A 26,787-nucleotide genomic window follows, 5' to 3' on the forward strand; every position below is an offset into this window, starting at 1 on the left:
AATATTCTACATAACAAACAATTTTGTATGTAATACACACACACATATATTTTAGATAGAAGGGGTAGAAGAAATGGAGAGGTGGGGTGTGGGGGGTGGGAACTGAAGCCCTGTCTGTGGAATTTTCTCAGTGGCTGCAGGATGCTACAACGCAACTCAAGTTTGCCCTGGCATAGTGGCATGCACCTGTACTCCCAGCAACTTGGAAGGCTGAGGCAGGAGGATCATTTGAGCCCAGGAGTCCAAGGCCAGCCTGGGAAACACAGGGAAACCCCATCTAAAAAAAAAAAAAATTGTTCAAGGTCACATAGTGAGTGGCAGAATGGGAAAAGGAGTCAGATCTGACTCTCCTTCACAAAATGTTCCTCTGTTGAATCCACCTCAAAGGAATGCCTTTGAAGCATCCCACATCCCTTCTGCAAGTGTCTAAAATTCCAGTAATTAAGATCCATCGTTTAAAGTATTGTCCCCATGTAGCATGTTTTGAAAGTAAAATTAATTTTATGGAAAAAAATTATGGGGATGAATGGGTATGAGATACAGAGCAATTATGACAAGGCTTTCCTGTGAAATGGCGATTTTTCTGTTTGACAGTTTCTAGGGGGCGCTAAGTGAACGGAAATACCGATATGGGGAGGCAGAAAGGGATGCTTTTCTCGGGTTTTAGTTCTTGGGTGGCTCAGTGAGGCAAAGGAACAGCTTGCAGGGGTAGGGGCATGTGCAGTCCCTCTTGCTGACTTGTTTGCAATATCTTCTTTCCCTCCTCTGCTCAATAGATCCTCATACCCATACGGCAAGTCCAAACTCCTCAGCCTGGCATGCATTCTGGGATCCTGCATCTTTTTTTTTTTTTTTTTTTTTCTGGCTCACTGCAACCTTCGCCCTCCCCATCCCCCACCGCTGGCTGAAGGGATCCTCCCACCTTAGCCTCTGGGACCCACAGCTGTGCACCACCATGCCCGGCTTTTTTTTTTTTTTTTTTTTTTGGTATTTTTAGTACAGTCGGTGCCTCGCCATGTTGCCCAGGCTGGTCTTGAACTTCTGGGCTCAAGCTATCTGCCTGTCTTGGCCTCCTAAAGTGCTGGGATTACAGGCATGAGCCACCGCGTCTTACCCATCCTGTATCTTTCTCCAAGTTCCACTGGCCATGTCCTCCATCTGATCCCACCCAAAGTCCCAACTTTCCCAGGCTAGACTAGGTGTTCCCCGAAATCAAGACCTGTGTCTTAAGCACCCTTGTATCCCCCAGTACCAAAGGGACAAGTTCTGGCACACAGTGGTGAGTCAAAAAGTGTTTGATGAGGCCGGTCATGGTGGCTTACGCCTGTAATCCCAACACTTTGGGAAACCGAGGCGTGCGTATCACTTGAGGCCAGAAATTGGAGACCAGCCTGGACAACATGGCAAGGCCCCTTCTCTACAAAACATACAAAAATTATCCAGGCGTGGTTGTGCATGTCTGTGGTCCCAGCTACTCACGAGGCTGAGATGGGAGGATCACTCGAGCCCAGGAGGCGGAGATTGCAGTGAGCCGAGATCGCACCACTGCACTCAAGTCTGGGCGACAGAGTGAGACCCTGTCTCAGAAAAAATAAAAAATTAAAAAATATATATAATAATAATAAATAAAGTGCTTGATGAACATACTGAGATGTCTGGTCTCTAGGCTTTTACAAATAACTGTTCCTGTGAAGGCTGAGTATTCATGAGTATTCAACCCTGCAAAATCAGGACACAGCTATCACCCATTCTGCCTCCACGAATTTCTCAGGCTACTCTCAATGCTTCCCTAGAGTTTTTCTTCCTCGTATTTGTGCCTGGGACTAGCTCAGTGTAGGACACATAGCGTTCTTGGCATCCTGAGAGGGCCAGTTAGTACTGAAGTCCCTTGGCTGCTCAAGGAATGCAGGGATGAGGCAAGTGGAACAGCCTCGGAACCTCCGAAAATGGGCACACTTCAGGTCCCAGTTTCTATGGCAACCATACCGGCAAATTGGCCTCCGCAATGGTTTCTCCTGGGAGGACCGCGATTTTGGTTCCAGCGGACGTCTCTATGGTTTCGACAGCCTAGAAGGAACAAAACGGCATTTCCGGGAAGATGGCGGCGCACAAGTCAGGTTTGGCACATGTTTCCGAGGAGAGGACCCCTCATTGACGGTAAGGGGCTCCCTTCCCCCGAACGGTGGTAGTCGGAGCCCGAGCTTAGTAGCAAACGTGAGAGGAGCGGAGTATTTTTACCCAAGTGGCACTGCGGTAGGAGGGCTGGAATTTAGACCTCAGGAGGAAGGAAGCCTAGGGAAAGGGCAGCCGGCTCTTGAGGACAGCTGTAAGACTAGTGCACCTGGGGCCACTTCTGAAAACGCAGATTGACTGTAGATGGGAGAGTGCCCAAAATGTCATTACAGGTTTCAGAAAGACTGGGGCGCACAGCTTCTGTCCAGTTATCCATTGAAAATCCGGTAAAGCCATTCCTAACTATGCCATTCAGTTCAACAAATAACGACTGAATGCGTTCTAGAATTCTGGCGCCGCGTTACGTGCTCTGGAGTTGCGGAATAAAGCCGATCTCTTAACTTCCAGGGCATGTAGTTTTCAATTACTGCGACAAGGCTTAGGCTGTGGTCTTACGGGAGAAAGCACAAAGAGCTATAAGAGACTGAAGAGTGTAGAGATGAAGAACATCAGTCCTTGGCCGGGCGCCTTGGCTCACGCCTGTAATCCCAGCACTTTGGGAGGTCGAGGCGAGTGGTCAGGAGTTCGAGACCAGCCTGGCCAGTATGGTGAAACCCCGTCTCTACTAAAAATACAAAAATTAGCCGGGCGTGGTGGCATGATCCTTGTAGTCCCAGCTACTCGGGAGGCTGAGGCAGGAGAATCGCTTGAGGCTGGGAGGCGGAGGTTGCAGTGAGCCAAGATTGTGCCATTGCACTCCAGCCTGGGCAACAAGAGCGAAACTCTGTCTCAAAAAAAAAAAAAAAAGACAGAGGACCACTTTGGAGTCAGGCGACTCGGGCTCATTCCATCTCCAACATGTAATTCCAGCTCCATCATTTGCCATGTTACCTTAGGCAAGAAACCCAGGCCTTGTTTTCCTCTTTTGCAAAATAAGAATAATATCTATCTCACAGGACTATCAAGATTAAATGAGTTAAGCCCAGACAGTGGCTCATGCCTGTAATCCCAGCATTTTGGAAAGCAGAGGTGGGCAGATCGCATGAGCCCAAGAATTAGAGACCAGCCTGGGAAACATGGCAAAACCCTGTCTGTACAAAAAAAAATAATAATACAAAAATTAGCCAGGCGTGGTGGCATGTGCCTGTGGTCCCAGCTACTCGGGAGGCTGAGGTGGGAGGATTGCTTGAGCCTGGGAGTTTGAGGCTGCAATGAGCCATGATCGTGCCACTGCACTCCACTCCATCCAGCCTGGGTGACAGAGCAACCCTGTCTCAAAAAAAAAAAAAAAAAATCGACTGAGTTAATATGACAGTATATCAATATATGTAATCCACCTGTTATGCATTAAGTGCTCAATAAGAGTGCCCTTCCTAAGTTGGACACTTTCAAAAGGGAAACTCCAGCCAGACTGAAATACTGCAGTGGTGTGTGAGAAGTGTGTAGCCCCCACACCAAGAGGACAGTGTAAATGCTGAAGCATAAGTACAGGATCTGGTCTCTACCAAGTACCATTATCTTATGACTTAGGTTAATAAGCACCTCATTAGCTTTGTTTTTACAAGGTAATATATTTTGAGAGATACTATGTAGTGGTAGAGTATAGATTCTGCAGACAAGCTGCCTGGGCTTGAATTCTACATGTTAACCTGTGTGACCTTGAAGTTCCTTAACCTCTTTAGGCCTTACTTTACTCATTTGTAAAATAGGCTAATATTTCCCTGAATGGGCTGGGAAGATTAAATGAAATAATCTTTGTAAAGTCTCAGCACATCCTGGCATGTGGTGAGCACACCATAAATTTAGGTATCAGAATTGACACCATTCATCCTTGACTTCTCTATATGCTGGTCTTTCTGTAGCCAGATAGGGAGCTCCCCAAAGACCAGGCCACCTCCTTCCTCTCTCTCACCCCAGGGCTCAGGAAAGAGAATTCTTTTTTCTTTCATTTTAATTTTTTATTTTTTTCTAGAGATGGTTTCACTATGTTGCCCACTCTGGTCTGGAACTCCTGGGCTCAAGTGATCCTCCTACCTTGGCCTTCCAAAGTTCTGGGATTACAAATGTGAACCACTGCACCTGGCTGCTTTATTCTTTTTATAAGAGGGGGTTCTTGCTATACTGCCCAGGCTGGACTCAAGCAATCCTGCCTCAGCCTCCCATGTAGCTGTGGCTACAGGTGTGTGCCACTGCACCCAACTAGCGGAGAATTCTTAACAAGCAGTCAGGATGGAACTGATGGCTGTTTGGGCACTTTCTCCTTTCTTCTTAAAAGGATGATATCACCTCTTCTTCTCTGGTGAGAGTCTGAGGATAGAGACCTTTTTCTCACCATGAATGTCACCCCAGAGGTCAAGAGTCGTGGGATGAAGTTTGCTGAGGAGCAGTTGTTAAAGCATGGATGGACTCAAGGTGATCCCCATGGGGTCTCTTACATCCCCCAACTCCCTGCCTACCTTCTGCCCAGGGGAAAGGCATCATCCTGGATTACCGCCCTCCTTTATTTAAAGGAGGAAAAGCTAGTTTAAAGGGAAATTTGCAGAAGAAAATTTCTGACTTTCCCAGAAAAGGGAAAAAAGGAAGAAATTTGACAGTGGATAATGAAGAAGTTGTGGTTGGGAGGACTAGGGGAGAGAAGAAGAGACATGGCCTCTCTTCCAAAAGAATTATGAAGGAAGAGGTAGTTCAGGCTCACACAAAGGCAGGGGACTATATGGAGTGGTATTAGAAAGAAAGGAGCTGGGAGGTCTTCTGAGAGGTACAGAGTATACCCCAATGTCAGGTGTGTGAAATGGCAAGAGGCCTGTAGGGGGCGTGCCTTGTGAGGTCTCACAGCAGGCAGGAGAATAAGCCAAGTCGTTCACTGTCCTCTGCAGGCAAAGGCCTCGGCCGGAAGGAGAATGGTATCACCCAGGCTCTCAGGGTGACACTGAAGCAAGACACTCATGGGGTAAGACTGGGTGGACTCAGGAAGGTTAGCATGCATGGGAGAAGGAACCCTTGAGGGCAGGTGAGGCAGGCACTCAGAGCTCATACTTATTCCCCTGGCAGGTGGGACACGACCCTGCCAAGGAGTTCACAAACCACTGGTGGAATGAGCTCTTCAACAAGACTGCGGCCAACTTGGTAGTGGAAACTAGGCAGGTATGAGCTCTTGATAGATGGGCACATGAAACAAAGGGCCTGGGACCTGTGGGGTAGGCAGTCATGGTATGTCACCCATTCACTGGTACTGATAATTCTCTACAGGATGGAGTACAGATAAGGAGCCTTTCTAAGGAGACCACCCGTTACAATCATCCCAAGCCCAACTTGCTGTATCAGAAGTTTGTGAAGGTATTAGAGACTGGGTAACAGCGTCCATCCTTTTTCTGTTCCCTGGTCTCCCTGGGGCCTGAACAGTTGCCTTGTATGCCTTATCAATTCTCAGGACTTTCCTAACATAGTGGGATCCTGTGACCAGCCTTGTTGTTGCTTACTTAGACTGCCCAGACCCTCAGCAGGAATTGAAATCTTCAGGTTCCATGGATCCTGCCATCTGTTAAGGGAGCAGCAATAGGGAGTGAGAGGTAGGGTACAGTCTCTTTAAGTCAGGAGCTGCCAAATTTTGGGGGGGGCCAGGGGACATCTAATTCAAAGGACTTAGAAGCCAGAGGAGGCCGGGCACGGTGGCTCACGCCTGTAATCCCAGTACTTTGGGAGGCCGAGGTGGGTGGATCACAAGGTCAGGAGATTGAGACCATCCTGGCTAGCACAGTGAAACCCCTTCTCTACTAAAAAATACAGAAAAATTGGCTGGGTGTGGTGGCAGGCACCTGTAGTCCCAGCTACGTGGGAGGCTGAGGCAGGAGAATGGTGTGAACCTGGGAGGCGGAGGTTGCAGTGAGCCGAGATTGCGCCACTGCATTCCAGCCTGGGTGACAGAGCGAGACTCTGTCTCAAAAAAATAAAAAAAGAGAAGCCAGAGGAAACCTGAGAGATTATCTAGACCATCCCTGCTTTGCAGATGTGGCTAAAAGGGTGAAAAGTGGTTTGCTGAAGAGCCCACGGCTGGCTAGTAATGGCAATGGCAAACAGGACTGGAACCCAGGTCTTCAGGCCTCCACTTTCTACTGTGCCAACAGAAGGAAGCTAACATGTAATGGTCATTATGTGCTAAGCGCTATACATGTTACCTAGCAAATCTTTCCCATTTCTCTACATCTCTGTTACCATCTACTATCCTACTTCAGGCCATCATCATCTCTTGCCTAATTTATTTTTCCAGCAGCCTCCTAAGGACACCTTTAGTCTCACTCCCCACCCCAACCTTTGTGGAGGATGGACTCCTCCACAAAGCATCCAGAGTGTTCTAAAACATAAATGTCATGGTGTCACTGGGTCTTCTTTGACCTAGGATGACACAATCCAGATTTATCGGACTGGCTTATATGGCCCTGCATGCCTGTTCCTGCCATCTCCAGCGTCATCTCTTTTCACTTTTCTCCAGGACCACTACACTTTAGCCTAACCATTAGCCTAACAGAGTCCAATCTGTTTCTTTTCTTTGAAGGCACTACATTCTTCCATCTTCAGGTTATTGCACATGTTGCTCCCTCTGCTTGGGACATTCTTCTCCCTTTCCCCCTTTACCTGCTGAGTTTTTCTTATCCTCCAGAGCTCAGCTTATACATCAGTTACTTTTAGAAGTCATTCTCTGAAGTCTGAGTTGAGTACCCTTCCTCTATCACAGGCAACACTTCCATCATAATTGCCTATGTAGATTCCATCTGGGCTGGGCCCATCTCATTCTTATTCCACTCGGGATCCCCAACTCTGTGGCCCATAGTAGACTCTCAGTCTGATTAAATGAAGGTACTATGAACAGGTACTATGGTTGGGGTGGAGCGGGGCATCTTTACTGCCAGTCACTGGCACTTGTCCACTGTGAAGACCTGATGAATCAGAGCATTTTCTCTTCTTCTTCTGCTCACCAGCCAGTTGTAGGCCAGAGAGGGCAAAGCTGCTGCACATCCCAGCAGCAGCAGCCCAACTCCTATCCAAGTTCAAGTATGCAGGATGGCATGCCTCCCTGTGGCTCCTCAAGGAGCAATGGTGGGGGCTGGCAAACTCCTGCCAGGAGCTATGAATTCTTAGGGGGCTTCCACAAGGGAATAGGGATGGTGGTGGTGTTGAGAAGGCCTTGTCCACCCCCATGACCCCTCCTAGATGGCCACGTTGACTTCAAGTGGAGAGAAGCCACACAAAGACTTGGAGAGCTGCAGTGATGATGACAACCAGGGGCCCAAGTCCCCAAAGATGTGAGACTTCATTTTAGCTCTTGGGGAATGTGGGAGATGTCCTTAGATGGTAAGAGAAAGGGCTGAGTCTAATGCTTGACTGGGGGCTTCTTGGTGGTGGGTGGAACTGTGTTGTACTAATCTTTGTATCCCTAGTACCTCAAAAAGTGCCAGGTCCTGAACAAGAACTCAGTGTTGAAGGAATGTTTTAGAAGGAGGAGAGGTCAAGCCTTTCTACCGGGTCTGTTTGTAACTGCCGATCTCCCCTAACAGTCTGACTGATGAGATGCTGCTCCAAGCCTGTGAAGGGCGAACAGCACATAAGTAAGTAGTGGTCAGCTCCTTGAGCTCGCTTCTTTTCTCCCCACCTTTGAGCCTGGCCTGTGCCACCTCCTGATTCTTTTTACCCCAGGGAAATGATTCCTATTACCTACCCATCTATTGCCTGAAGATAGGCAGCTCCCCACTCCTTCTACCCTCCATCAACTTTCCCTGCAGGCTTAAGGACTAGGCCCATTTCCCCTGATACCCTTGCTCTGACTTGGACCCTGTCTGCTTCAGGGCTGCCCGTCTTGGGATCACAATGAAGGCCAAGCTTGCTCGCCTAGAGGCCCAGGAGCAGGCCTTCCTGGCTCGTCTCAAAGGCCAGGACCCTGGGGCCCCTCAACCGCAGTCAGAGAGCAAGCCCCCCAAAAAAAAGAAAAAGAAAAGGAAGCAGAAAGAGGAGGAAGAAGCTACAGCATCTGAAAGGAATGATGCACATGAAAAGCACCCAGAACACGCTGAGCAGAACATCAGAAAAAGCAAGAAGAAGAAAAGGCGACATCAAGAAGGAAAGGTCTCAGATGAAAGAGAGGGTACAACTAAAGGGAATGAGGAGGAGGATGCCGCAGGAACAAGTGGGCTTGGGGAATTGAATAGCAGAGAGCAAGCCCATCAGTCCCTCAGGAAAGTGAAGAAAAAGAAGAGGTGGCACCATGAAGAGGAGAAGATGGGGGTCTTGGAGGAAGGAGGAAAAGGCGAGGAGGCTGCAGGCAGTGTCAGGACAGAGGAGGTAAAGAGCAGAGCGTGCGCTGACCCATGCAGCCGAAGAAAAAAGAGGCAGCAACAGGAGGAGGACTTGAACCTAGAAGATGGAGATGAGGAAACTGTTTTAGGTGGTGGAACCAGGGAAGCAGAGAGCAGAACATGCAGTGATTGGAGAAGCAAGAAGAAAAGACAGCAGCACGAAGAGGAGGAGGACATCTTGGATGTAAAGGATGAGGAGGATGGCGGGGCTAGGGAAGCAGGGAGCGGAGCACACACTGGCTCAAGCAGCAGAGGTAAGAGGAAGAGGCAGCAGCATGCCAAGAAGGAAAGAGCTGAACTCAGCATCAGCCAGAAAGCCAAAAAGAAGAAACAGAAGAGAGACTAAAGGTCTGGTCAAGGTGGGGCTCCATTGATTGATTTTCAGGAGTTGAAGCCTCGAAGACCAGGGTTGATGCAGGTCTGCAGGTCTTCTGCACCCCCACTCAATGAGGAGTCCCTCCCAGAAAGGAAACTGATCTCTGGGACGTCAGCTGCTGAGAGGAGCAGGCGGTAGTACCAACCCTTAGTTGAGGGAGTCAGCATAGTCCCCTCTGCAGCTTCTAACCCAGGATCATAAACTCAGGTGCCTAGAGAAGCCAGGCAGCTAAAGGATAAGGAATGCTGGGGGCTGTGGGAACAGGAATGCAGATACCCTTTGAAGGAGCATTCCTGCTAAAATTAAAAGAAGCTGAAAATGTAGACCTATGTGAAGTGCTCTGATTTTTAAATATTGTGAAGGTTAAGAAAAACACAAATTTAGGTCTGTGGGCTAGATTTAGCCCACAGTTGCCAGTTCCTAGCACTACCAAATGAATAACAAACATCATCTTGGGCTCCTAGCCTAGAGATAACTGGCTAGGACTGACTGGCTCTCTGTTCCCAGCCTGGGAAGGTCCTGAATACAAATTAGAAGATACTTCTTGGAGGCCTTTGAGGAAATTCCTTCTGTTAACCTCCTTGTAGTCTTGCCACACTGATAAGTGAACGTAGCTCCTTGTCTGTGTCCCAAATGAGTAAGAATTGTGTAAAGGACAGCACAACTCACTTGGCATCTAACAGTCCATTTTCATTGTTTCCAAATACCATAGCAACCTCTTGCCCGTTGTGTTACCCCCAGAGAGATGGCACCCAATCCCCAGGGTTGCTCCCTGATTTCCACCATTCACTGACCTTTATTGCCAGAGGAGCTCCCAGGACTCCACAATTCTGGAAGAGAGGGGCTCTAAGTCTTTATTGGGAAGAATACCCACCCACCTTCCCTCACTGCAGACGATAGACACACGCGGTGTCAGGGTAGGGTGGCAGATTCAGCTGGTACTTCTTTTCCAGAGCAGGTGGCACAAAACGACCCCCCAGGTAATGGTAGCGACCAGTAAACTGGGTTGCAGATTTTTTGGGGGCTGTGAGGGAGATGAGCAAGTCTGGCTGGATCCCTCCAGAGTTTCCCTTCTCCACGTCCCATCCTGAAAAGAGGGTGGTATTCAGGAAGAGGCCAGATGTCTCATCCCCTTCTACACCTTATTTTACCCTAGTCCCAGAGAAGTGGGAAGTCCCCTCAGTTCCCACCTGAGGAACTCTCGTCCAACAAGCTCCACGTACCCTTGGGCCGTGGTCTCTTCATGGGGCCAACATGTAAAGGGGACTTCTGAACGCTGTTCCCCAGCCCTGATGGGGGTCCAGAAAGCTGTGTTCTGCCCCTCTAGACTAAAATTATTTTAGACTTGGTGTGGGCAAGAGTCAGGAGGGTAGGGCCCCAATCTCCGCCCACCCCTGCCCCATCTTCTGGGTCCCAGCACCTGAGGGAATGTCGATGCTAGCAATGGGCACAGTGAGTCCCTTCAGGACACTCAGGATGCTGTGGAACGGTTCCCGAACATCGCCCTTGAAGCTGAAGCCAAAGATGGCATCCACCACCAGCTCATACAGTTCATCAATCATCGTGGGCTGTGGTGGAGCAGGAAAAGGATGTCAGAGCCAGCAGCTGCACAAACAGCCTTAACGGGAGAGGGCTGTCCTCTGCACCTGCAGACCATTCAGAGACACAAGTATTGTATCTCATTCAGAGGGCAACCTGAGGCCTAGAGAAAGTTGTGAGTTGGTCACTGATTCAGGCCAAACTGAGACCAGACAGTTTTTGTTCTCAGTGCCTGCCTGCCCGCCACTGGGGAGGCTACAGGGTGAGATAGCCTGAGACCGAGTCAGGAGAGCCAGATTATGGTTTCAGCTCTGCCATGATACAATTCAGTGACTTTAAGCAAACCACTTCTCTCCACCTCAGTATCTTCATCTGTAAAATGGGTTAAGGAAAAAAATTACCCAATTTCCCATCCCTTAATTCATGCATCTGCAGGAAGGGTTTCAGATAGGGCAGCCACTCTGGCCTCTGAGGGGCAATCATGTGTTTACTGCATGCTAGGGCAAGAGGATCTGACTACAGAGTGGAAGGAGGGACCAGGGAGATGAAAGGGCAGGGAAGCTTTAGAGAAGGTGGTGTGTGGGACTCATGGAGCACACTTTATGAAGGGGGAGAAGGCTCTTGCACACTTATTTGAATACCATCCTTTAGGCATCTTCTGTACCAGGCACTAAAATGAGCTCAGCCTGGAAACACGATGGAAGAGCAGAGCACAGGCAGTGGTTACTGGGAGATGAAGTATTCAACTGGAGCCACCTACCTCTGAGGGCATTTCCCCAAGGAAAGGGATGTCCATTTTCTGACACTGGGTCACCAATGCAGTGAAGAGGGGCTTGTTAGGCCTTTTGGGGTAATAGATGGTTGGCTCATAGCCCTAGGAAGAAAGTGGTAATTCAACCCCAGATCCCAGAGCCCTCACACCCTCCTCCCCCACAGCCCCTCCCCACATACTTACAAAGAGTTTGAGGTGTCGAGCACAGACCAGACCATCTCCTCCATTATTCCCCGGGCCACAGATGACCAGGACAGTAGGGGGGCTCCTGGACATGGACGTGGGGGGATATGCCTGAAGGCAGAGTCAAGGGTGGTTCAGCGGGGTTTCAGGCGGTAATAGATCAGATTGGCCCAGCTGTTTCTCCCACCCCTTTGTGCCTAGGCCAGAGGGCTGGGACAGTGACTCCTCCCTGGCTGCTCCCAAAGGTCGAGAGTTGTGCCACTGACCTTGGCGATGGCTGTGGCACAGCTCAGCCCGGCCAGCTCCATAAGTTGGTCCACGCTGAACTGATATTCGTTAAATAGCTCCTGGTCCACGGCCTGGGCCTCCTCCTGGCTGAGGAAAACCCGCGGCCTGAGTCCCGCCCCTCGTGTTCTCCATTGCGCAGGTGGCCCGGCCGTCCCAGGCCCCGCCCCGCGGCAGAGCAGGCCACCGGAGACCCGCGCCTACCTCAGGTACTTCACCGCCGTGCTCGCCATGACCTCTGAGTCCCAGCGGCCACCCGAGTTCAGCCGCTGCGGTCCCCACCAGGTGGGTCCCGAGCGGCAGGCGATGGTCTCGCTTTTGATCCGCAGCAGGCGCGAGCCCGCAACCAGAAGCCCGAGGCCCAGCAGCGTCCGCACCCCTGACATCCAGCTCGCAGAGCGCTCGCCCCCTGCCAGGCCCCGCTCGACCCGACCCCGGCGCATGCGCGACCCTCGCCCCGCCCCCGGAGAGGCCGGGCCAGCACGCGCGGGTTCCGGAAGCGGCTCGGGGCTGGAGTCTTGTGGTTCTAGCAGCCCTTGGGCGGGGGAGCCGTTCCCACCTGGGCCAGCTTCCCTTACACTTGGGATCCGAGCTCTCCTCAGGAGCGTTTACAAATCGCCACACATTTCCAGATACGCCGAAATGCCTTGCTCCCAACCGCCCTTTGATAATAAGTGCTGGCTTTGTAACTCTCAGAAAGGTATATGGTATAGCAGTTATCCTTTATTCCTGCCCCACTGCTTAGAGGCTGAGTGAATGGGGGAGCTGCTGGTGTCAGTTTTTCGCCTATACAACAGGGAAACGAGTACATACTTCATAGGTGCTAATGCCTGCAAACCGGCGCAGAGGGAGTGCTATAGAAATTAAGCTACTGTTGTTATTTACACCAGCGAGCCTATGTAACTTAGGCCCCTTCTGCACTAAATTAGCTTCCCCTACCTCTATTTTACCAGGATATCGCGCTGTACTTCCCTAGTCATACTTACCCCCTTTACTGAGATAATAGCTACGGAAATAGAAAATTATCCTTAAATAGGTTCTGTAAGCTATGGTTTAAAATGTAATCGAAACCATAGGCTCTGTCAGGCCTCTGAGCCCAAGCCAAGCCGTGGCATCCCTGTGACTTGCACGTATATGCCCAGATGGCCTGAAGTAACTGAAGAATCACGAAAGAAGTGAAAATGCCCTGCCCCGCCTTAACTGATGACATTCCACCACAAAAGAAGTGAAAATGGCTGGTCCCTGCCTTAAATGATGACATTACCTTGTGAAAGTCCTTTTCCTGGCTCATCCTGGCTCAAAAAGCTCCCCCACTAAGCACCTTGTGACCCCCACTCCTGCCCGCCAGAGAACAGATCCCCTTTGACTGTAATTTTCCTTTATCTACCCAAATCCTATAAAACGGCCCCACCCTTATCTCCCTTGCTGACTGTCTTTTCGGACTCAGCCCGCCTGCACCCAGGTGATTAAAAAGCTTTATTGCTCACACAAAGCCTGTTTGGTGGTCTCCTCACACGGACGCGCATGACTGCTCCAGGTCAGGATGATGTTTCACTAGAAGTCTTGAGAGGAGGAGTAGAGTTTACCCGAGTGGTTTTGAGAACGCAAACACACTCTGTTGCATGGTTAGGGGAAAAGGTTGGAGAGTAACAAACCAGTTACCATCAAGGCACTAAGATAAAGATAATTATCCAGACTTCTAGGGACTCAATGTTTGTGTTCCTTCCCCCCTCACAAATTCATAGGTTGAAGCCCTAACCCCCAGTGTGATGGTATTCTGAGACAGGGCCGTTGGGATTAGCATTAGTTGGGGTATAAGGGGTAGGCCCTAGTCTGGTAGAATTAGTGCCCTTATGAGACTTTCTTCCTCTCCCCGCCCCTCCTCTCTGTCACCATACTGGAACCCTAATCTGACTTCCAGTCCCCAGAACTCTGAGAAAATTAATTTGTTGCTTGAGCATCCAATCTATGATATTTTATTGTGACAGGCCAAGCTAAGACACAGGTAAAGGGAAGGTCTTTTTTGTTTTTTAGACAGGGTCTCGCTCTGTCACTCAGGCTGCAGTGCAGCTGCCTGATCATGGCTCACTGCAGCCTGGACCTCTGGGATCAAGTGATCCTCCAGCCTCAGCCTCTCCAGTAACTGGGACTACAGGCATGCGCCACCACACCCGACTAATTTTCATATTTTTTGCAGAAACGAGGTCTTGGCAGGGCACAGTGGCTCATGCCTGTAATCCCAGCACTTTGGGAGGCCGAGGGTGGGTGGATCATTTGAGGTCAGGAGTTCAAGACCAACCTGGACAACATGGTGAAACACCGCCTCTACTAAAAATACAAAAATTAGGGCCAGAGGCACTGGCTCACACCTGTAATCCCAACACTTTGGGAGGCCGAGGCGGGTGGATCACCTGAGGTCAGGAGTTCGAGACCAGCCTGGCCAACATGGTGAAACCCCATCTCTACTAAAAATACAAAAAAAATTAATGGGGCATGGTGGCAAGCATCTGTAATCCTAGCTACTCAGGAGGCTGAGGCAGGAGAATTGCTTGAATTCTGGGAAGAGGAGGTTGCAGTGTGCCAGGATCCTGCCACCACACTCCAGTCTGGGCAACAGAGCCAGACTCCATCTCAAAAAAAGAAAGAAAAGAAAAAGAAAAACAGTAAGTATAAGAAGAGTGCTCTAACCTCCCCTTTTCTTCCTGAAAGCAGGAAACAAAACTCCCATGTGAACAATGCCTTCCTCCAGGAGGAAAGAAACATTATCACCAGAGACAGGGAGCCGAAGCTGAGAGAATTCTCTATAAACAGACCTTAATAAAATATCTCTCATCTTCCTTTAGCCTCCCCAAATATTTTATTTTTATTATTTTTTTGGAGACAGAGTCTCACCGTCACCCAGGCTACAGTGCAGTGGCACGATCTCGGCTCACCGCAACCTCTGACTCATGGGTTCAAGCGATTCTCCTGCCTCAGCCTCCCTAGTAGCTGGGACTACAGGCACGCACCACCACACCTGGCCAATTTTTGTAGTTTTTGTAGAGATGGGGTCTCACCATGTTGCCCAGGTTGGTTTCAAACTCCTGGGCTCAAGCGATCCACTCACCTTGGCCTCCCAAAGTGCTGGGATTACAGGTGTGAGCCCCTGCGACTGGCCTCCCCATATATTTTAGCTGCTTTTCCACAATTAGCTCTTTGTTCAACCTAGTACAAAACATTTAGGTTTTCCTTCTTTGGGTCTTCATTGCTTTATGAGGGCTCCTGTGTCACATAAATTTTATATTAAGTAAATCTGTATGCTTTTCTCTTGTTAATCTGTTTTATGTCAATTTAATTCTCTGTCCCAGCCAGAGACCCTAAGAGGGTAGAGGTAAAGTTTTGCCTTCCCTACGTTCTGTTATCTGACATGCTCAGGAGTGGATTATTTTATTTCAACTTAAAAAAATACATTAATTTTCCATCTGTCAAGTGTGGTCAGGGTCTTTTCTTTGAGGATGGAGCCCGTGATTGGATTCCTCATCTTCTTTCTTACATAAACCTCACCAGTTATGTATCACCTGCAATTTCCAGTTTACTTCCTTAAAGTGAAACAGTTAATGGCATGTTTGAAGCAATCTTGAGTGTAGAATTTATTTATATTTTTATGATTATTCTCCCAATTTGTAATAATCTTGTTGCTCACATCTAATTCCATAGCAGCTTTTATCTTTTCTTTTGAGACAGAGTCTCACTCTCTTGCCCAGGCTGGAGTGCAATGGCATGATCTTAGCTCACTGCAACCTCCACCTTCCAGGTTCAAGTGAATTATCCTGCTTCAGGCTCCCGAGTAGCTGAGATTACAGGCGTGCACCACCACGCCCCAGCTAATTTTTTGCATTTTTAGTACCGACAGGGTTTCACCATGTTGGCCAGGCTGGTCTCAAACTCCTGGCCTCAAGTGATGCATCCACCTTGGCCTCCCAAACTGTTGGGATTACAGGCATAAGCTACCATGCCCAGCTCACAATAGCTTCTTAAAGTAACTCAGAGGTCGACTGCAGTGGCTCACGCCTGTAGCCCCAGCACTTTGGAAGACCGAGGCAGAAGGATCACCTGAGGCCAGGAGTTTGAGACCAGCCTGGCCAACATGGCGAAACCCTATCTCTACTGAAAATACAAAAATTAGCCGGGCTTGGTGGCATGCACCTGTAATCCCAGCTACTCGGGAGGCTGAGGTAGGATAATTGCTTGAACCCGGGAGGTGGAGGTTGCAATGAGCCGAGATCATGCCATTGCACTCCAGCCTGGGAGACAGAGTGAGACTCCATCTCAATAAATAAATAAATAAATAAATAAATAAATAAACAAACAAAAAAATAAAGTGACACTCAGGCTGGGCGCAGTGACTCACACCTGTAATCCTAACACTTTGGGACGCCAAGGTGGGAAGATGGCTTGAGCCCAGGAGTTTGAGACCAGCCTGGGCAACATAGTGAGACCCTGTCTCTATACATATATGTATTTTTTAATTAGTCTGGCATGGTGGTGCACCTGTAGTCCTAGTAGGAGGCTGAGGTGGTAAGGTTGCTTGAGCCCAGGGGTTTGAGGCTGCAGTAAGATGTGATCGTGCCACTGCACTACAGCCTGAGCAACAGAGCAAGACCCTGTCTCAATAAATAAATAAATAAACTCACTTTTTCCTCCATCACTGGAGGAAAAATATATTATTATAAAGAATAATAATAATACAGAAAAAGTAACTTACTTTAGTGGAGTCTTCTAAGGATCCAACTTAGTGTCGTTTTTTTTTGTTTTTTTTTTTGAGACGGAGTCTCGCTCTGTTGCCCAGCCTGGAGTGCGGTGGCCGGATCTCAGCTCATTGCAAGCTCTGCCTTCCGGGTTTACACCATTCTCCTGCCTCAGCCTCCCGAGTAGCTGGGACCACAGGTGCCCACCACCTCGTCCAGCTAGTTTTTTGTATTTTTCAATAGAGACAGGGTTTCACCGTGTTAGCCAGGATGGTCTCCATCTCCTGACCTCGTGATCCGCCCTTCTCGGCCTCCCAAAGTGCTGGGATTACAGGCTTGAGCCTCCGCGTCCGGCCCCAACTTAGTTTTTATAGAAACAGTGATTTGTTTTCCACTCTCAGTTCATCAATTTATTTTTTTTTAAAGATACATTTTCTTTTACATCGACATGGGATCTCACTATGTTGCCCATGGTGGTCTCAAACTCCTGGGCTCAGGCAATCCTCCCACCTTGGCCTCGCAAAGTGCTAGGATTACAGGGATGAGCCATTTCACCTGGCCTGTTCATCAATGTATATAGTATTTAATTAAATTATGAATTACAGTAACACACACAATGGGCATAAACACACTTGGTATTAAATCACAACTGCCTCTGGGTAAGCAAGGGCTTAGCTGGGGGAATGGAACTGCACAGCATTCTAGAAAGTGCTCACTGCCTGGATGTGATTCCCAGCTTCTCTACTAGTTATGTGATCTGGGAATTCAGACTACTGAAGCTTTGTGCCTTATTTTCCTCATTTGTGAAAGGGGATGATAATAGCACCTCATATATTTGTTGTGAGGATTAGAGGAGAATACACTTGTCAAGCACCTAGAATAGGGTGGGGCATGAGCTAAGTACTTGGGACATGTTACATCACATCATTGTTCCTGTGGCTGCTGGCAGGAGCTGTCCTACAGGCTACAGCCTAGGCCTGCGCCCAGCATCCCCTATGTTTCACAGAGGAAGTAGGGTGTATCGGTTGGGTAAGATGCCTTTTCTGTAGTATTATATCCTCGTTTCCCACAGGCAAAAATGGAGGTCTGGAGACAGTCAGTGACTCCAAAGCTACTTGACCACGAAGTCAGTTTTTAGAACTCCCAGGTCCCTAGCAATCCTAAGATTTGGATCCAGAAAGACAAAGGGAATTTGCCATCCATTTTCCTTTTTTTATTTTACCTACTGAGTCCAAAAATCCCAAGGAAGAACAAACAGAACCTCTCAGGGCCGAGCCTGCAAAAAGCCCTTGCCCAGCATCCTCAGGAGTCCACTAGCTGCACTGTGTTCCGCACCCCTGCAGGGCTGAGCAACTGGGAAGAGGCTTGGTCCCCAGGACCCCCTAGCATGTGCGTGTTGGGCAGGTGCTTCAGCGATGAGGGCTGCGGCCAGCAGGGGGAGGTCACACGATAGTGCAGATGCCTGACTCCATGGGTCTCCTCTGGCAGCTCCTGCTGAGGCTTTCCCTGGGCCACTTGGATGACCTGAAAAAGGCAGGGAGGGGCTTGCCAGTGGGGGTGACTGGGGAGACAGCAGGAGGCAGCCTGCCCTGGCTTCGGCTTCCTTTGCCCTATTTGGCCGTTACCTCTGCTGGTGGGCTCCAGAGAAGGAGGGAGTTGGCTTAAGCTTCATATCCCCCCATCCTTCGCACCCTGTCTTTCACTGAGGCCTACCATCAGGCCATTCAGGAAGCAGGGCATACCCCGGGCTTCCAGAGCTGGGTGAGGGTTGTTCACATTGCTAAAGGGCAAAGACAAAGGGGAGCTCGGGGCCCTATATCCCAAGCATGAGATCCCAGCTTCCCCTAACTTCAACAGCAGTCGTGTTCCATTAATATCATCCCAAGCCACATATTCTACTTTCTTTGCTATTCTCCAGGCCTCCTGCTCTCCCCCAAGGACCCACCTATTGACTTGAGGGCCATTGAGTACCAGGATGCTAGGGTACTCCGCTCTGGGAGGGCCTCGACCTACAAATGGAAAATGGGCCCTGGGTCCTGGACCTAGATGGAGAAGGACAGACACATTCATCACATGCCTCTCTGCACCAAGAACTATCATGGTGGAAAAAAGCTCTGGAGAAGAACCAGGAGTTGGGGCGGTGTCAGGGGATGCACTGCTCACTATACACGGAGGCTTTGCCGAGGACTGTCCCTCTGCAGGGCGAGTGCTTGGTAAACATGGGGCAACCAGAAGCTAGATGGTGGGAATGATTCACTGTGCCTGGAAGGAAACACACTGAAAAGGAGACATCGGTAAATTCAGGTCAACTCAATAAGTAGCAAGGAACTCTGCTCCCCGAGTTGCAAGTCTTTGTGGGAGAGGCTATTGAATAGTGAGCTGGGGATTACAAGCAGCGCCCAGTGCTGTGTTGGGCAAAGTAGGCTTTCAACAAAACCCTGGGGTCCAGGATGCAAAGTTCTAGAAGTTAGGAAAGCCATGAGAGCAGGAAGAAAGAGGCAGTTCTAGAAAGGGTTCAGGGAAAATGGTCCAGGCCTTGAGAGACAAGCAAAAATCAGGGGAGGGCTGTTGGGGAGTTGTGAACTGGGATAGTCAGGGTCAGGGGTGGTGCGAAGTTGTGCCAGGCCTCAGAGAAATGACAACAGGAAGGCGGGATGGCAGGATGGGTGTAAGAAGTGGAGGCAGGCAGGTGGGGGCGGGAGTGCCACATTTGCAGTGCGGAGAGGCACCACCAGGAATACTCTACATCAACTCACGCTCCAGTCTCCCCGGCCCAGGCCTCATGGGAACGTTTGCCGACCTCTCCTCTTTTTTCTCCTGGTGGCCCTCCTCAAACTCTTCATCTTCCCACCCACTGGAAGATCTGTAGGGGCAAGGAACGAGGGCACAGCTTGGCAGAGAGACACCAGTCCCCTGGGGGTATGCATGGGGTCCTACCCCACTGCGACAGCCCCCAACACCCTGCAGAGGCTGCATACATCCCTGCTGCACTGTTCCCACCCTCACCTGTGCTGGGCACCTGCTGCACTGCTTCCTGCCTTTGCTGGGGTCCCCTCCACCTGGCTGGCCCCACCTGGAGCCTGGAGTCTTCCCGGAGCCGAGGTCTGGGAACGAAGGGGAGTAGAGGGACTAGGTCTGAGAAAAACGGCCATCCCAGCTATGTGTGTGCCAGGGTCTCGGATAATACAATTCTGGGGTGAGGTTCTTTGTTCTATTAAGGTCCCTGCTAGTAACTCTCAAGCTTGAATTCAGATTTAGGGACTAGCAGACCTGGCCAGTGTCTAACGGCCACCCCATCCCTTCTGGGGCCTGATATGGTAAAGTCACAGAAAGTAGGTGGCAGACATTGGCTGAGACCCAGGTATTCTGACCCCTCAATCCAATCCTCTGCCTGTACCAGGCAATTTAATTTTTCTTGCAGATTTTAAATATGGTGTCTTTAAATGTGATCTTTAAAATGCGGGAGCATAAAATCTATTACATACATATAAATATTAAAGTATAATTTCAATTCCTGGAGTGGGAAGAGGTTTTCTGGGGTTGTCTGAAAATGTGAAGGAGGAGGCGGTTGGAGAGTCAACGAATCATACAAAGAGACCCGGAGATAGAAACAAGTTAAAGCAGAGACAGGGAAGGAGTAACACGGTGGAGACCCACAGAGAAATGAACTCTGGAGACTTAAAGACGGGAGAGAGGGACTTCCTTGGAGCACATCTCCATCCTGTGGCCAATTAGGGAACTGCAGTCAAGGACTTGAAACTTTCTTTCTTTTTTTTTTTTTTTTTTTTTTTTTTTTTGAGACGGAGTCTTGCTCTGTGCCCCAGGCTGGAGTGCAGTGGCGCGATCTCGGCTCACTGCAAGCTCCGCCCCCCCGGGTTCACGCCATTCTCCTGCCTCAGCCTCCCGAGTAGCTGGGACTACAGGCGCCTGCCACCTCGCCCGGCTAATTTTCTTGTATTTTTAGTAGAGACGGGGTTTCACTGTGTTAGCCAGGATGGTCTCGATCTCCTGACCTCGTGATCCGCCCGTCTCGGCCTCCCAAAGTGCTGGGATTACAGGCTTGAGCCACCGCGCCCGGCCGGACTTGAAACTTTCTACCTCCTTGCACACATGGTCTACCGATTCTTTAAATTTATTTATTTATTTTTAATCACCTACATATCAGCCCTTGGGTTAGAGACATGCCGCAGTCCCACACCCACCTCCCACTCCTGGAAAGTGACATATCTCATGCGCAGGCTCAAGGCGGATGAACACAGATGAGCTGCCAAGCGCGCCGCATCCCAGGGAACATCGGCTCTGCTTACCACCAAGCCCTTCTCTGGGTAACCTCTCTCCACCCCCATCTCCTTGTCTCAGGTGTCATCTCACCAGGGTGTGACCAGCCCCACCTGGGCCAAGTGCGTCCTCACGGTGTCTGCCAGCTTCGCCACCAGCCGTTCTCGCACAGAATCTGGCTCCTTCTGGGGAGAGGGTGATAATAGGGTAATGGGGAATGCCTGGACTTTGTGGTCCTCTGGGGGTTGGGGAAGAATGAAGCAGGAAAGGGAGGAGGGAGCGGGACTTTGTTTCCCCCTCTCTTCTACCCCATCCCCATGCCTTTCCCAGGGTCCTGCCACCACCTGCCCAGAATTGCAGACAGTGATGGACTCTTCCTCACAATAGTATCCCAACACCTAGCGCACAGTGTGTCCGATGCTGTGGGAGAAGGCAAGGAGTGAAGGCAGGAATGTCAGCCAGAAGAGGGATAGCAGGGGAGAGGTGGATTCCAGGATACAGGGTCTCACCTGACACTGGGCCAGTGCTTCCTTATAGTACTTCAAGGCCTGGTCATACTGCCCCAGCCTGGCTGCAGCAGCCCCCAGACCCTCACAGGCCTGCCACTGTCCCTTCATGTCCCCTGAGAAAGAGAGCCTGGAAGGTCCTTTCATGGCTCCCTACCCCACTGACCCGCCCCTTCAGAGGCACTCTCTACCCTCAGTTCCCTCCATCTGCCTCCCCACCAGCTCCTAGGACCCTCAGCCTCCCCGCTGGCCCAGTCACATGCCAACCCCCTCACGCTTACCAGAGTCGCGGGCAGCCTGCAGGGCATGCAGGTAGTTGTCTCTGGCAGCCTTGTGGTCCCCCAGCTGGCTCAATGCAAAGGCCAGGCTGCCAAAGCTCCGGCCCTGCTCCCACCGCTGCCCCACAGAGCCTGAGGACAGAGCCCACCCCATCCTCAGAGGGGACTCTGGCTGCTGGGACATTAGGACTCCGCCCTCCAGCAACCAAGACAGAGCTCCCAGGAGGCCTGGTGCCCAGCCCCAGCACACTCCAGATGCATCCGAGAGGCCTGAACCCTCCACTCCCAGCCTGGACCCATCCTGAGTTCTGGTGTGAGTGCCTCCACCTGGCTAGTTTGAGTCAGGCAACAACCTTGTGATACAGGCAAGGCAGGTATTAATGGCCCTGTTTTTATAAATGCGAAAACTGAAGCTCAGAAAGAGAAAGTGATTCCTGAGTGTCGCACAAACAGTCAGCAGAGGGGCTGAATTCCACTTCAGGCCTCCTCTCCCAGCCAGTACCCTTCCCCCTGCCGACTACTGCCTTCCCAACCCTGAGGTCTCAGCCTCTGGGCCCACAACCCTCTGTCCTGTCTGACTGTCCCATCTCCTGCACTTCCAGCTCTCCCCCACTGGTTATGGGTTTTCAGGCTCCATAAGTGGTCCCAAAGGGCCATCCACCCTTAAGCCTTGGGGCCCCTTTTGGAAACCCTTCTTAGTGTCTTAGTCCCAGTCCCATTCCCCGGCCCCGGGCACCCACCGTGCAGGTCAGCAGCCTTCTGGTGAAACTCCTGAGCTTCCTGATAGTTGCCAAGGGCGTTGTGGGCCATCCCGAGGTTTCTTAGCACTGTGGCCTGCTCTCCTGGCACCCAGCACAGAGGAAGGGCCTGCAGGAAGGCCTCCACAGCCAGCGGAAACAGCCGGAGCTGGCAGTAGCCCAGGCCTAGATCATTATAGAGGTGCCCTAGAGGGCATAGCCAGGGTCACTGGTAGCTGGACCAGATATAAATAAGGCTGGTACAGCCCCTATCCACTCCTCCAGGGTTCCCCAAACCCAGCCCTCTGAATAGCACCAGGCTTTGTGTCTCCCCAGATCCCACACCTTCCCTGCCCAAAGATCTCACCCAGCAGCCCCCTCTCAGTGCTCCTCTCGGCAAGCCTCCGGCTTTTCTCCAGCACCTGTACAACTTCCCCTACCCGATGCCGCCCACTCTTCAGCATACATCCTGCCGCAGCCCCCAGTGCCAGGGCTGCGGCCTGCAGCTGCCTCTCTTGGACATAGGCCCGGCTTGCTTCCTGCAGGCAGTGGGCTGCTAGCTCAGGCTGTCCCAGAGCCTGGTAGCAGGCTCCCATTTTTGCCCAGGCTTCTCCCTGGTCACCCTGTGGCTGGTAGTGGCCCAGGGCCCTGTGGTACCAGGCCAAAGCTTGAGGCAGCTCGCCAAGGGCATGGTAGGCCAAAGCCACATTGAAACACTGGTCTCCATGACGCCTGCCCTGTGCCTTCTCTTCAGGGTGGGCTTGCAGGAGCAGCTTAAGGCCTCTGGCTGGGTCCCCAGTCTCCACATAGGCAGCCCCCAGGTTGAAGGCGCAGGCCCGGAGCACCAGGGTGTCCCCGGTTTGTGGGGTCTTGGAGGCCAGAAGGAAGGCCCTCTGGAAGTTGTTCAAGGCTTCATGGTTCCGGCCAGCCTGAAGGGCCCCGTGGCCAGCCCTGGTGAGGGCTTGGATGCTGGCTTCTTGCCGCAGCCACTTTCTTTTCTTCTTTGTCTTATTGGAGCTTGAAGGCTCAGGCTCTGGCCTCTGGGGCACATCCTCAGGGTTGGGGGAAGACATAGAGCTGACAGAGGGGAACAGAGGGATCAGTATGTCAGCCTTGGCTTCCTCTAGAGCAGGACCCCCTTCGAGAAATTCAGCTCTACCCCGCCCTAGCATGACCCTCAGGGTTTCAAGGATTGCTCTCTGACCTCTCACTTTGTTTCTTCTGTCCCACTGGGTACCATATCCACTCTCACTCTAACGTCCTGACTAATTCTTAGTCCTCCTTCAAGACTCAAGTCAAGTAACAGCTTGCTTCAGAACACACCTTCTTCTCAACCAACTGGGTACTCCTGTGGTCCCATAGCACCTGATGCCTACGTCCTTTATAGCATTTATCACACTGGGTCAGAGTTGATGACTTTCTTGTCTTCCCCCCGCTACTAAATTTGGAGCAACTTGCAGGGTCTGGCACATAGTAGATTCACAATAAATGTTTTTGGAAGGAGATGAAAAAGTTCTGGAGATGGATGGTGGTGTTGATTGCACAATAATGTGAGTGTACTTAATGCCACTGAACTGCACATTTTAAAATGATTAAAATGGTAAATTGTATGTTATATATATGTTACCACCATACAAATGTTTTTGGAATGAACAAATAGGCCAGGTGCGGTGGCTCACACCTGTAATCCCAGCACTTTGGGAGGCTGAGGTGGGCAGATCATGAGGTCAAGAGATAGAGACCAGCCTGGCCAACATGGCAAAACCCTGTCTCTACTAAAAATACAAAAATTAGCCGGGCGTGGTGGTGCACACCTGTAATCCCAGCTACCCAGGAGGCTGAGGCAGGAGAATTGCTTGAACTTGGGAGGTGGAGGTTGCAGTGAGCTGAGATCATGCCATTGCACTCCAGTCTGGGTGACAGAGCGAGACTCCATCTCAAAAAAAAAAAAAAAAAAAAAAAAAAAAAAATGCAAATAAATAGATGAAGGAACCACATTTGCAGGCCTCTCCTCCATAACCTCCTTCACACTGTGCCTCTACTAATACCCACCCACTCATCATCTGGGTACTCCTGCTATCTAATCTCAAGATGTAGTTTAGGTCAGTTCAACAAGCACTCAGTAAGTCCCTGCTATGTGCTGGGAGCCACACTAGGCATTGGGGACCCTAGGGTGAGGAGGCTTCTGAATTGGCAAGGAGCCAGCCTCCAGGAGAGCAGGATTCTCTGAAAAGGAGTGTGGTGTGGGATGGAACATCCATTTACTGCCCCTTCCCTAGCTCAAGGGGAAGCTCTCTCTCTCCATTTCTTCTGCTTTCTGTCTGCTGGCTGGTTCCAGGCCCCCAGCCTCCTGCTCTGGTCTCCAGAGCCTCCCGAATACAAGCATCTCATCAGCTTGTATATCCTGTTAGTATCTTTCCCCTCGAAGGGCAAAGGCTTTTCATGAACTCTCCTCCCAGGAGACGGAAAGAAGAGTGGAAAAGACCCAGGCCCTGGCCTCTTGACCCCTCCCATTTTATTCTTTTTCCCCCTTTTTTAGGAGGGGCAGGTAGAGGAAAAACAGTCTCTTTTAAAAGAAGTTCCCCTCACTTCTAAGAACACCCAGAAATCCTGCCTTTTCAAGGCCTTCCACTCCAGGGCATTCCTGACTACCCCCATGCAGTGTGGGGACGCCCACTGCAGGACACCTTACCTCCTTGGGTCTTCTCCGCAGCTGTCTCTCTGGAATGGCCCCTCCGGCTTGGGTTACCTCCCTAGCTGTTAGCTCAAAGCCCTGGAGGTTACTAGACAACCAGGTACCACCCTCCACTCCTAGGGAATTATTTGAGTGGCAGTTCTGGGGCCGTATCTTAGTGCTAAACCTCGATAGTGCTGCAGACACACACCCTCAAGTCCCTCACTTCAAGAAATGAATCAAGGCATCAGAGGGGCGCTTACTAGTTACACCCCCAGATATCATCTACTTCATCCCCTCATTTCACAGAGGAGGGGACCAAGCCTCAGACAGCAGATGTGACTTAACTAAGGTCAAAGAGCAGTCATGTAGCTGGGGTTAGACTAGGTTTTTTTTGAGACGGAGTCTCTATCACCCAGGCTGGAGTTCAGTGGCACCATCTCGGCTCACTGCAACCTCCGCCTTCCGGGCTCAAGTGATTCTCCTGCCTCAGCCTCCCGTGTAGCTGGGGTTACAGTTGCACGCCACCAAGACCAGCTCATTTTTGTATTTTTAGTAGAGATGGGGTTTCATCATGTTGGCCAGGCTGGTCTCAAACTCCTGACCTCAAGTGATCCAGCTGCCTCAGTCTCCCAAAGTGCTGGGATTACAGGCATGAGCCACCGTGCCCGGTATTTTTCTTTTCTTTTTTTTTTTTTTGAGACAGAGTCTTGCCGTGTCGCCTAGGTTGGAGTGCAGTGGCGCGATCTCGGCTCACTGCAACCTCTGCCTCCTGGGTTCAAGTGGTTCTCCTGCCTCAGCCTCCCAAGTAGCTGGGATTACAGGTGCCTGCCATACACCTGGTTAATTTTTGTATTTTTGTAGAGACTGGGTTTCACCATGTTGGCCAGGCTGGTCTTGAACTCCTAACCTCAGGTGATCTGCCTGCCTCTGCCTCCCAAAGTGCTAGGATTGCAGGCGTGAGCCACTGCGCCCGGCCAACTCTAGGTTTTTTGATTCAAGGTGAGTAACCTAGGGTCCCTTCCACTACACTGTGTGATTGCAAGTTTTTTTGGGTTTTTTTTTGTGTGTGTGTGTTTTTTTTTTGAGACAGAGTCTTGCTCTGTCATCTAGGCTGAAGTGCATAGATGATCATAGCTTACTGCAGCCTCTACCTCCTGGGCTCAAGTGATCCTCTCACCTCAGCCTCCTGAGTAGCTGGGACCACAGGCATGTGCCACCACACCTGGCTAATTATTATTATTATGATTATTATTATTGTAGAGATGGGGTTTTGATATGTTACCCAGGATGGTCTCAAACTCCTGAGCTCAAATGATTGTCCTGCCTTGGCCTCCCAAAGTGCTGGGATTACAGACTGCACCTGGCCTGACCTGTGATAGCAAGCTTTAATGGGGCTTGAGCTGTCCTGGAAGTGAACTCTCTCTCTCTCTCTCTCTCTCTCTCTCTCTCTCTCTCTCTCTCTCTCTCTCTCTCACACACACACACACACACACACACACACACACACACACTCTCTCTCTCTCTCACACACACACACACACACTCTCACACACACACACACACACTCTCTCTCTCTCTCACATACTGTGCTTCTGTGTGGTGGTTTCACATTTGGGAACAGGGTGAAAGGTTGATAGGAAACTCCTGGAGATCAGAAGAGACTCCCCCCAGACTCCTTTTTCCAACTCCACTGATCTGCAACCTACAGTTTCTGCTTAATGAGAGGACAGCAGGCCCCAGGACGATGGGAATATAATGCCCTAACTCACCAAGGGGGGCCTGCATCAGAAAGCAAACGTCCTCACTGCCTAGGGAAAGTCCTCTTTTAAGTAAAGAGGGCTTTGCCAGAAACAAAATTATGAAGTGATGGGGCTCACCTGCATTTGGCCTGCAGCCTTTGCTAAATGCCT

General features: G+C 50.5%; 3 protein-coding genes across 33 annotated transcripts; 1 reads left to right on the top strand and 2 right to left on the bottom strand.

Annotated features, from left to right (window-relative positions):
• Window positions 1-1,807: 1,807 nt before the first annotated feature.
• GPATCH4 (G-patch domain containing 4) lies at window positions 1,808-13,166 on the top strand. 11 transcript variants are annotated; one of them, XR_012435202.1, is made up of 8 exons: window positions 2,084-2,157; window positions 4,448-4,584; window positions 5,049-5,122; window positions 5,224-5,316; window positions 5,422-5,508; window positions 7,381-7,472; window positions 7,608-7,775; window positions 8,013-9,218. XR_012435202.1 is itself a non-coding variant. In XM_074040735.1 (8 exons), the coding sequence occupies exons 2-8, from the start codon at window positions 4,506-4,508 to the stop codon at window positions 11,914-11,916; spliced, it is 576 nt and encodes a 191-aa protein (XP_073896836.1). In that variant the 5' UTR covers window positions 2,084-2,157; window positions 4,448-4,505; the 3' UTR covers window positions 11,917-13,166. The 11 variants fall into 11 exon arrangements, 10 of the variants coding, with proteins under 10 accessions (XP_065400601.1, XP_073896836.1, XP_005541485.4 ...); XM_074040735.1 differs by lacking the exon at window positions 8,013-9,218 and adding an exon at window positions 11,817-13,166 and having other exon boundaries at window positions 7,725-7,775; XM_005541428.4 differs by having other exon boundaries at window positions 7,725-7,775.
• On the bottom strand, window positions 9,565-12,104 carry NAXE (NAD(P)HX epimerase). Of its 2 annotated transcripts, none has more exons than XR_012435212.1 (6): window positions 11,879-12,104; window positions 11,656-11,764; window positions 11,390-11,500; window positions 11,195-11,308; window positions 10,316-10,541; window positions 9,565-9,982 (listed from the first exon to the last, which is right to left on the bottom strand). XR_012435212.1 is itself a non-coding variant. In XM_005541432.5 (6 exons), exons 1-6 carry the CDS (start codon window positions 12,058-12,060, stop codon window positions 9,780-9,782), a joined length of 867 nt encoding a protein of 288 aa, XP_005541489.4. In that variant the 5' UTR covers window positions 12,061-12,104; the 3' UTR covers window positions 9,565-9,779. The 2 variants fall into 2 exon arrangements, 1 of the variants encoding a protein (XP_005541489.4); XM_005541432.5 differs by having other exon boundaries at window positions 10,316-10,463.
• Window positions 13,167-16,784: 3,618 nt separating the features above from the next.
• Window positions 16,785-23,295, bottom strand: TTC24 (tetratricopeptide repeat domain 24). 20 transcript variants are annotated; one of them, XM_065544539.2, is made up of 10 exons: window positions 22,568-23,288; window positions 22,204-22,407; window positions 21,467-21,595; window positions 21,189-21,301; window positions 20,793-20,861; window positions 19,408-19,505; window positions 19,158-19,264; window positions 18,565-18,678; window positions 18,347-18,443; window positions 17,593-17,925 (listed from the first exon to the last, which is right to left on the bottom strand). In XM_065544539.2, exons 1-10 carry the CDS (start codon window positions 23,271-23,273, stop codon window positions 17,844-17,846), a joined length of 1,719 nt encoding a protein of 572 aa, XP_065400611.1. In that variant the 5' UTR covers window positions 23,274-23,288; the 3' UTR covers window positions 17,593-17,843. The 20 variants fall into 20 exon arrangements, 6 of the variants coding, with proteins under 6 accessions (XP_065400611.1, XP_065400610.1, XP_073896878.1 ...); XM_065544538.2 differs by having other exon boundaries at window positions 20,793-20,864; XR_012435242.1 differs by lacking the exon at window positions 21,189-21,301.
• Window positions 23,296-26,787: the final 3,492 nt, after the last annotated feature.

The sequence above is a fragment of the Macaca fascicularis genome, chromosome 1 (assembly GCF_037993035.2).
Source record: "Macaca fascicularis isolate 582-1 chromosome 1, T2T-MFA8v1.1".
NCBI classification, from domain to species: Eukaryota; Metazoa; Chordata; class Mammalia; order Primates; family Cercopithecidae; genus Macaca; species Macaca fascicularis.

Bases quoted from the DNA above. Each gene is read 5' to 3' on its own strand.
- GPATCH4 (XM_005541428.4), top strand. From the start codon at position 4,506: ATGAATGTCACCCCAGAGGTCAAGAGTCGTGGGATGAAGTTTGCTGAG. The intron at 5,317-5,421 runs GTATGAGCTCTT...AATTCTCTACAG, and splicing joins TGGTAGTGGAAACTAGGCAG to GATGGAGTACAGATAAGGAG. The intron at 5,509-7,380 runs GTATTAGAGACT...GACCCCTCCTAG, and splicing joins TGTATCAGAAGTTTGTGAAG to ATGGCCACGTTGACTTCAAG.
- NAXE (XM_005541432.5), bottom strand. From the start codon at position 12,060: ATGTCAGGGGTGCGGACGCTGCTGGGCCTCGGGCTTCTGGTTGCGGGC. The intron at 11,501-11,655 runs GTCAGTGGCACA...CTCTGCCTTCAG, and splicing joins GTGCCACAGCCATCGCCAAG to GCATATCCCCCCACGTCCAT. The intron at 11,309-11,389 runs GTAAGTATGTGG...CTTTCTTCCTAG, and splicing joins CTCGACACCTCAAACTCTTT to GGCTATGAGCCAACCATCTA.
- TTC24 (XM_065544538.2), bottom strand. From the start codon at position 23,273: ATGTCTTCCCCCAACCCTGAGGATGTGCCCCAGAGGCCAGAGCCTGAG. The intron at 21,596-22,203 runs GTGGGTGCCCGG...CTCTGTCCTCAG, and splicing joins GAAGGCTGCTGACCTGCACG to GCTCTGTGGGGCAGCGGTGG. The intron at 17,926-18,346 runs GTGGGTCCTTGG...TGCCTTTTTCAG, and splicing joins AATGGCCCTCAAGTCAATAG to GTCATCCAAGTGGCCCAGGG.